The sequence below is a fragment of the Cottoperca gobio genome, chromosome 22, assembly GCF_900634415.1.
Source record: "Cottoperca gobio chromosome 22, fCotGob3.1, whole genome shotgun sequence".
In the NCBI taxonomy this organism is placed as follows: Eukaryota; Metazoa; Chordata; class Actinopteri; order Perciformes; family Bovichtidae; genus Cottoperca; species Cottoperca gobio.
In genome coordinates, this window is record NC_041376.1 from 3,819,537 (window position 1) to 3,829,879 (window position 10,343).

The window sequence follows — 10,343 nt, forward strand, 5'->3', positions numbered from 1 at the left end:
GTTAAAGCTTCACTGCTCCATATTAAACATGAATCAAATGACTCTGTGTGCAACGTGAAACATTATTGATTCATCGATTAATCGTTTGGTCTATAAAACGTCAGAAAATAGTGAAAGATTCTAAAAGGTCTTGTTTTGTGAGTCCAAAACCCAAAGGAAGCAGGAAATCTCCATATTACTGTAAACGGCGTTTTCAGCGATGAATCGATGATTAAAATAGTTAACGGTTATTTTTCTGTCGATCGACTAATCGCTGCACATCTCCTCTACGGACCATTAGAGCATCTTTAACTGTCGGTCAATGTTTTGGTCTTACGGCCCACAAACTTGCCGTCATTTCCTCCTGCATCACTTCACAAACCCACTGTACTACTGTCCTGTACTACTGTACTGTACTACTGTCCTATACTACTGTACTGTAGTACTATACAGTACTACAGTACTGTACTGTAGTACTGTCCTGTACTACTGTACTGTAGTACTGTACTGTAGTACTGTCCTGTACTACTGTACTGTAGTACTGTACTGTACTACTGTCCTGTACTACTGTACTGTACTACTGTACTGTACTACTGCACTGTACTACTGTCCTGTAGTACTGTACTGTACTACTGCACTGTACTACTGTCCTGTAGTACTGTACTGTAGTACTGTACTGTAGTACTGTACTACTGCACTGTACTACTGTCCTATACTACTGTACTGTAGTACTATACAGTACTACAGTACTGTACTGTACTACTGTCCTGTACTACTGTACTGTAGTACTGTACTGTACTGCTGTACTGTACTACTGTCCTGTAGTACTGCACTGTACTACTGTCCTGTACTACTGTACTGTAGTACTGTACTGTACTACTGCACTGTACTACTGTCCTGTAGTACTGTACTGTAGTACTGTACTGTACTACTGCACTGTACTACTGTACTGTAGTACTGTACTGTACTACTGCACTGTACTACTGTCCTGTACTACTGTACTGTAGTACTGTACTGTACTACTGTCCTGTAGTACTGTACTGTAGTACTGTACTACTGCACTGTACTACTGTACTGTAGTACTGTACTGTAGTACTGTACTGTACTACTGCACTGTACTGCTGTACTGTACTACTGTACTGTACTACTGTCCTGTACTACTGTACTGTAGTGCTGTACTGTACTACTGTCCTGTAGTACTGTACTGTACTACTGCACTGTACTACTGTCCTGTACTACTGTCCTGTACTACTGTACTGTACTACTGCACTGTACTACTGTACTGTAGTACTGTACTATACTACTGTCCTGTAGTACTGTACTGTACTACTGCACTGTACTACTGTACTGTAGTACTGTACTATACTACTGTCCTGTAGTACTGTACTGTACTACTGCACTGTACTACTGCACTGTACTACTGTACTGTACTACTGTCCTGTACTACTGTACTGTGGTACTGTACAGTACTACTGCACTGTACTACTGTACTGTACTACTGTCCTGTACTACTGTACTGTACTACTGCACTGTACATGCTCAGCATTAAACAGCAGACGGACAAAGTTAGCAACAAGCTGGTGAACACAGCGGAGCGTGATTAAAGAGTCACATATTTCCCTCAGGAGTTGGCGGAGGCCAAAAAGATTGGTAAAACAAGTGTTCTCATGTCTTATAATTGCACATTTATATGCATATTTGTGAGGCTGCTTGCCGGTTGCTTTAGTATATGATGAAATTACACATTTTCTAATGAATTCACCTCGGTTACTTGGTTATACTGTAATTAATGATTCCAAAATAAAACCTGATGCCAAAAGTAGCATCATATTTAGTGAGAAGCAGATTCTCTGAAAACAACAAATTTGGCCTAGATACTACATGTCAACATGCAGCCAGTTTTACTCTCATTAAGGTAATACTTTATTGATCCCACAAGGGGAAATTAGGTGTAATTTACCGCAGAATCAGTGTAAAACATTTGTACAAATCTCTTAACCTCCTTCAGACGAGCTGGAGGCTGAATCTCAGCAGCCCAGTCAGTCATTAAGTGAAATGTAAAACCGTAAGACCTGAGGTGAATGAATTACTTCAGTTGCCATTTTTCAAGCAGACATTCCACGTTTACCATGAGAACCTAATTTGACCTTGTGCATAATGTCTGTGTACTTAATGGGAAAAGGCTTGAGGCTTGTGACATACCATCATAAACGGGTATCGACTAGCTTTACCTTTAATAATTAGCCAAACGAGACGAAGTCTTAAGACGCTAAGGCGGCCGGAGTAAAGCTTTTCTTCGTCTGTTACTGCCGTAAACCAACGTTTCCCTCCCTAACATACAACATCTGTTATTATTTTTGTAATCCTCCTTTTTGATTTTGTTGAATCACACTTTGAGAATGATTTAAGCAGAGGTTTATGCACCATGATGTGTGTGAAGTGAAACATGTTGGAGCCTGCGTGATGTTTATGTGTGAGTACATAGTAGTACATGTTTCTCACACTTTTATTTTTACACTGAGCCTGTTGATGGCTGTTATCTCGTGCAGATGTTCAATATTTGTCATTTCTTTCAACAAAACAGAAATGTGCAGTGTTTCAGCAAGACCGTGTGCACGGATGTAGTTGTAACATGTCAGAGTAACACTCACTGGAAACTGCTTCCGCTTTCTTCCAGGCTTCCCGACTTTACAGGGAGCGCTACTTTTAGCCGACTTCTCCTCCGTCGTCAGGTCCGTGTCCAGTATTGTGCTTTCACCCTGTCAACGAAACACATCATGATTAAGACTCAGTATACTGTGACCGTCGGAGTAACGGTGCCATCTTCTATGGGAACGTCAAATTGACATTTCAGGACGGATGCACATCATCATCTCTCCAGGTTATGAAGGATTGTAACTGTGCACACACGAAGCTAAGTGGCCAAAGATGCAGCAGGAGTGATACTAGATCTGCAGGACACACTCTGCACCTCACTCAAACACTTGTGGGGTTTGGCGGGGGTTGCTGCGGGGGTTGCTGCGGGTCCTTGAGTGTCTTTGGCTGAGTGGACAACGAGACAGATAGAAATTGAAAGGCACGTTCCTTTGAACTGGGCTGAAGTGAAAGCTCCACGGACGCAGCGCTGACCTTCCACAGACAATCCCCTCTTGACACCGTTACAAAGACGTCGACCGGCCCCCGCCTCCCCCTGCTGCAATTTCCCTTTGATTAATAAAACTGTCTACCCATGTGAACAAAGCTCCATGTCCGCCACCACCAAGTACCCCTGGGGTTGATGGGAGAAAAGATGATCCTAATGTAGATGCTTTGAGTTTCAAAATTGACTCAATTGGACCACCAGCATCAGGTCTGAATGCAAAGGAGATTGCAAGGCCTTTCCTGACAGCTCCGGTGGGGGAGGGGAGGAGGAGGGGAGGGGGGGTCCTTATTAAATTCCTTCAGTGTTGAATGTGAGATTCCCTGTCAGATAAACAAGCTCTCCGCACCGTAAGGCAATCGCGTGCCTCTGCTGACGTGTTGTTAAGTAGTTTATTTTAATCTCTGGCACCGTGTTGTGGAATAACAGGACTGTTAGAGGACTTTGCATTATGGACGGTGGTAAATACAGCAAACACAATTCAGTCACTTAATTACATTGGAAAAGTAGGGGAGACTGGGGACAGGTGCAACACCTTTCAATTCCTCCAATAAGAAGCAAACTACAGTGAAACACTCGACACGGCACACGTGCAGTTCTTCCCGCTTAATAACAATATTTATATCTGGAAACAAATCAAAATTGCAAATTTAAAACTACATTTGAGTGAAAAGGCTTTCTGCATTTTCACATGATGCAAAATCACTGCGCTCTCCGGTCTACGGAGCATTCAGTGCTGCGTTTGAAATGTATATCCATCGCTTTAAATTTCAATATCTGAATATGTAACCTAACGTATTTAAATACTCCCTTGTTTGAAATGTAATGTTATATACAAGAAGTCATGTGACAGTATATCTATCAGTCCCTGTGGGTTTGGCTCTGTAAGTGAACTACCGAACAAACTAGAGAGTAAAAGCAGTGAAAGCTTTTGACATGGGTCAAAGAATAAGTTGTAACACCAGCCACTTGTGACATCTCTTCACCTTCCTCTGCTGTTCACTCTAACAACAAAGACATGAAGACATAAAAAATATTCTTTAAAAAAACTGCACTGAAGCTCCAACACACACTCACAGACTCTAATTCTTAAATAATTCAAAAGATGGAGGACGGTAATAAGCACAGGCGTGCATTCTCCGGGTCAGGCCGTGTTCACCCTGAGAGTGTTTGCTGCTGAAATGGAATGAATCCATCAACCATTAGTGTCCCGGGCTGATTTGCATAAAGACATCGATGTGATCAGAGTGACTGAGATTAATGTGCGCAGGGTTCTAACTGATAAACATCACTGGAAAAATCATCATAGAGTATTTACAAATGGATTTCTGAATAAGCTTTTAAAAAGGTTATTTTGTGAGGAGGACGTGCAGACGCTGCCGGCTCATTGTCTGATCACCAATACGGAGGCTGGTGCTTTTGGTTTTCTTTCCTTACACGGCGGCAGAATTTGCATAGATAATGGCACGTTTTTGAGTGCAGCCTGGTGTGCAGGCTCATTTGGGAACCACTTACAATGAATGACACAATTCAGTGGTGCCTGGCTATCTCTGCAGGAACAGCCTCCACGCACCACGCGCCGCTCATCCAATTCCCAACCCGAGAGCTCAGACGCACTCAGATAACACGCTGTTTTCACCCTAATATGTAACAACAGCAGAGCCTGAAATGTGATTTGTTGTCGCCTCGAGTGAACCCTACTACATTGTCCACATCTCTGCACTATTTCCGTCTGGGTAGCCGGTTATTTAAGGCGATGTCTGTTGCCAGGCAACAAGACTAAGGGCAGTACTGTGTAATGGGAACGTAGAGGAAGAGGAGAGATCCCCCCCTCCCAGTAAAAAAGAAAAAGCTGTAGAGCCATTCCAGCTCCAGCTCAACTTACACCAGCCAACGCCCACGTCACCAACCACCATTACAACAGCGAGTGTCACATAATACAGCTGCAGCTCGCCACAGCCTCCGTGATGCTGCTGCCTCTGTGGAGCATCGGTGAGGCTGCAGTAACGCACGGACTGTAATGATGAGCCCTGTCTGCATCATGACAGGTGTCATGGACACTCCACGTGCTTCAGTAAAAAGCCAATTGCTTCAATAAACAGGAGGGGTTGATCTCGTAACATCAATAAGGCATCGGCAGATTGATTAACTCCATTCATAAAATTGGGAACATTTTAATGGGCTTTGACCTGAAGTGACTGTACACACCACATTCCTCTTGTAACAGCGCTGCGTCAATGTAACATCAAAGTAATAACACAAACAAGCTGCACTCTGACCACACACACACTCATGTGTGCACACACTTTCAGGGAAATACTAAAAGGCACACTGTACTACATTATAGCTGGATAAACCCAGGAGTGACTAATCTCCTTTCAAATCTGGTGAGTTTGAGGGCTTTCATAAAAATTGCATTTTGCAGTGATGAAATAATAATCAACAGCTTAACTTCAAAAAGCCCACAAATGAATGAATGAACTCTTTGAACCCACTGACTATAAAGTTGAGAGTCATTCGGCAACATGCCAAGCGCTCATAAATACCTGAAGTGAGATTCCTGAGGCGCATGTGTTCCTTACCATTCTGTTTCCAGGTGAGTCCGCGTAGTCTGAGCCTTTGAATGGGGCGTTGTTGGTGTTGGTGACAGTGTTGGACGGCATCCTGGAGCAGTCTTATAGGTGATATCTGATAATGGGGCGATGTGGATGAGGTGAAAATAAACTCAAAGGAACAAAAAAAAGGAGAAATGAGAGATGATCCTTCTTCTCTCCGCTCTCCTGGAAGAAAAAGAAAACGTGTTCATTAAATCCACTTTAGTTCACTCACAGGTGAGCAGAGTTTCATGCTGCAGGGACACATTGTGTGCACATTTCCTTTAAATCAGTTTTGGTTAAATGTATATTTTCTGTCATAAAGAAGCTCTTTTTGAGCTTTACTTTTGTTGAGTGCACGTCATGTGTAGGAACCTCACAGGCTGCTATAGGTTACTGTTTGGCTACTTTCGCCTATAGGGCCTTTTTACACCACATGGATGGATGTGTGGGTGTACAGTAGTCGACATTAAACGGCTTCTAATGTGCGCACAATAACTTCAATAACGCTGCGAAAATAAATCCAGGATTACTATGTTGTTTTTTGAAATCAATAATATTTAATTGCACTTTAAAGTGTTTGGGTTAAAGTTACTCTAAGCAGTCAGCCATGCGCACACAGCGGAGCCACAGTTTCACTGTTGCACTCGTGGAAATGTGCAAAAAAAAAATCATAAGCCTAAATATATCTGTAGATATATGCTTAATTTCCCCTAAGTGTTAAATCGAGATTAATGACAGCCGGTTGTGATTTATTTAAAATCTCTTAATAGACTCCTGACAAATAATTGCGAGCAACAACCAGAACGTGTTATCTTGAAAACAATAATTTATTATTGGGCCACACAGGCGTTTAATGTCACCGCATATCCACGCACATCAAGCCCCAACCAGGCCACACGCGTACACTACTGCGATCGGCTGACTTGCATTTATCATTCAATGTGTCTTTGCGTTAAGATTGCAAAGTTTTAGACGTCTTTACAGCAAGGGGAAGTCTGCAATATGACCCAGGGGGTTGTGGCTCTTTTTTTTTACAGGCCACGGCCACTCAAGTATAAATCCCCGTTATTATTTTTTTTTAATGAGGCCAATGTTTCCAGGAGCCACGGTCCCGGTTCTGTGCTGTAAATTCGGTTCAAGTTCAAGTGCAATGTCCAATCAGCACATCTGCAGAGGAAAAAAAAAAAAAAAAAGCAAACCCTAAATCGCTATTTCCCCCATTTCCATCGAGCGCCTTCCGCTCTCAGGGCTTTCACGTTTCACATAAAGGTTACCCTTCCTGCGCGGTTAGCAGTGCCGGGTTAAGCGGATTTAAAAGCGTGAATCGCTGTGTGTTCGTTACCCCGATTTTCCCAAGTCCCAGGCCTGACCCTTTTTGTCTCGCTAGCTCCCGGAGCCTCCTTCCTCTTCTCTCCCCGTCCTCCACCTCCCCAGCCGGCCAGCTCTCTTCCAGATGCACCGCTCTCACTGCAGGGGCCTGCAGACGGTCTGCCGGCTGCCACAGGGTCCTATAGACTGCCGGTTCTGCAGAGGGAGCGGGGGGGGGTCTGAGACTAATGAGTCATTATCATGGACCGCCCCCCCCCCCCCCCCAATACATGCATCTAGATATCTTTTTGATACCTTGCTCTCAGGAGCCCAGTGTGGTGCGGGAAACAATGCTTAAGCGCCACTTTATTTATTCATTCATTTTATTTTAATTCTGGCGGGGCGATGTCATCTTTATTTGATTTATGACAGAGATCCAGAAATAATTATGCCTAAAAATTAAATTAAAATCTGGTGACAAAATGTTTCCTTTTACTCGCACGTGCACAGAAATAAACACCAGACCTGTGTGTGAAGAAGAATGCCCTTTTCTTAAACTCACCACTTCCCCTCAGAGAGATTTCATTCATGTTGATCTTATTGCTGAGGTGCCAAAGTTTGAGGCCTGGGACTATCTGCATATATTGCATAAAACACACATTTTTGCCATGATATTTTCATATTGCATTGACAAATATCACCAGTGGCTTTTGAAACTAAAGTAGGTTTAAAACCTTTTTATGTTTCAAAATGATCTATGCATGGCGCACAGGTGTGCATGTAATTAATATACAATGAACTACCTTTTAGAATAAGTGAAAGTGCTCAGTACAGCTTTATAACACATGCAAACTACTTTATTATCTTATTTAAATGTTGACTAAAGAACACAGGAACCTGGAGAGACTTCCTCATTTTTAATGTGCTGCCTTTATGGGCCCCCTGGTGGCTGTGGGGCCCTGAGCAGCGATGTAATTATCTGATGCCTTGGGCCAGCTTTGAGGCCTTGTGAAGCGAAACATGTGCTTTCTACAAGAGTTGTTCTCGTAATACTACATTACATATTTACCTCTTGACATGTAAACTCTGAAGCTAATGTCTCTTTTACACAAACTCACACTTACAGCACAAGTTTACTGAGTAAATGCTCCGTTTGTGTACTTTTGTGTACAAATAATGGAGTAAAATACATGTGATACATGTGTGATAAAGAAGCTTAAACATTTTAAATGATGTTGAGCGAACAATTAAAATAGAATAAATACACAAACACAAACTAAAACAGTCACATTCAAGAGGGGAGTAGTTTGTAATCATGGCTTTACATTGTGTTCAGGTTTAATGTAAAGTGTGTGCAGCACAAAAACAGTTTGCATTAAAGGTGGAGGGTTATATGTGGTTGTATTTGCACATTTTGCACATTCCTTATTGCACAAACCTCAACTTTTACACCACGTTGATCCGCTACACGTGTTACTTTTTCACACTTTGTTACAAACCTTTGTCCTTTAAATTCTTTCATATGTTTCCTTGTTGTTCATTAAGTACAGAAGGACATTTCTGTATCTTTTGTATGTAAACACTTTGGCAGTTTGGTCAAAGTTTGACTTGAGTTTTTAATTAGCACAACAGAAACTAATAAGAAACATGCATTAAGAGACAGTGTGTGTCTTTGTTACTTATTTTTAATTCTTTTCAGCTTTGGAAACATCTGTCCTATCCTATCCAAGAGTTGCGTCTCCTCTCACTAAACTAAAATGGCAATTATGCAGCTGCTGAAAACCATAAAAGGGAGGAATGCAAACATCGCCATAGTAGTGATTTTTGCACATTTTTGCTGTCTTACAACAACATAATCACAACGTACTAATAGAACAATAAAAAAGATAGAAGTGTGTATATAAGCATTGTACAGGTTTCTTATTAACACACATGCTTGAACGAGCAGTAATGGACTTTCTAAGGTAAATAATAAAACCAGTCACATTCCTAGGCGCACTGAGCTAATCATTTATTTGGCTTTAAATGAAAACGGATGTACGAGCATGTACTTCATCTCTTGCTGCCTCTTAGATTGTATCCTCTGAGCAGGCTCTTTATCTGGCAGCACATCTTCATTTCATTTCCTAGAGTGCAGCTAGGACAAGATATCAAACCTCTTATCACATTCATTCCATTAACCCTGCAGCAGCCCGCCGCCGCAACCAACACTTGTCCCGTACGAGCCCACTAGTCGGAGACACAGTGAGGTAAATGTCACAGACGCAGGAGGATTAAAGGCTCACAGCGAGCTCCCAGTGGGGCAGATTGAGCGCTCGTTAGGGGCAATGAGGGAGAGAGGAAATGTGTGTGCAGCAGGCGGATGTGGTTCACTGATCTGGAAGCAGCGGCGTCTCCTCTTTCAATGGCACTGAGCGGTTCATCTGAGGACAGCAGCCTCAGCAGCAGCAAGACGACGCCACATGACCTGCAGACGGGAGTGTGTGTGTGTGTGTGTGTGTGTGTGTGTGTGTGTGTGTGTGTGTGTGTGTGTGTGTGTGTGTGTGTGTGTGTGCGCTGCTGGCTGGAGGAAAAGCTCTTTGTCTCCTCCTGGAAACCCACAGAGGAGGATGCTGAGAGGTCAAAGTGTCTCGACCTCTTCTCACCTGCGTAGTTTCTGTTATTGTCGGTGCCTGAAGCGACATGAAACATAGCTTTTCTTTTGTGTTTAGATTTGTGGGCGAAGCAGGAAAAGGCTGTTTTTTGAGAGAGATGTGATTTAAGAGTTTTATTTTCCCCAATGTCTGTTAGAAACAAGCCACTTTAAGGAGAATGTGAGCACATTTAAAACAACAAAGAGATGCAGATCTCTGCAGCTTCCTGTGAGCTGAGGCCTATTTTTAGAAATGAAGAGGACAAGGACACTGACCTACAAAGAAACATTAATATCTACACACACTTATTATGCAGCAGAATGCCTGCTGCCAGTGTTACATTGATTATACATATTATTAATTGATGCATTAATATGTAAGCAACATTGTATTGTCAATATAAAGCTTCTTTATTTACTTCTGGGTAGTTTAATCAATAACAAAGCAACAAGGTGTTTGTTGATTCTGTAGTGTATATATATAATATAATATACTAAACTGAACACTATTCTCCAGTAAGTGCATTATATTTTAGGAGATGATCACTTGATTTAATATGCACGTAACTAGTAACTGCAGCTGTCATATAATAAACTAAAAAACCCCACGTTTATAACTATATGTGATGTATGTTTGGTAACTATAAAGGGACCTTTCGTGATAAAACACACCAGCAATCACGACATG

General features: G+C 42.2%; 1 protein-coding gene across 1 annotated transcript in view; it reads right to left on the bottom strand.

Moving 5' to 3' along the window:
• dnmt3ab (DNA (cytosine-5-)-methyltransferase 3 alpha b) overlaps positions 1-5,881 on the bottom strand; it is a 32,272-nt gene extending 26,391 nt beyond the window's left edge. The window contains 2 exon segments of the mRNA XM_029460424.1: positions 2,631-2,738; positions 5,701-5,881. Of these exon segments, the coding sequence (XP_029316284.1) occupies positions 2,631-2,738; positions 5,701-5,781 (189 nt within the window). The 5' untranslated portion in view covers positions 5,782-5,881.
• Positions 5,882-10,343: the final 4,462 nt, after the last annotated feature.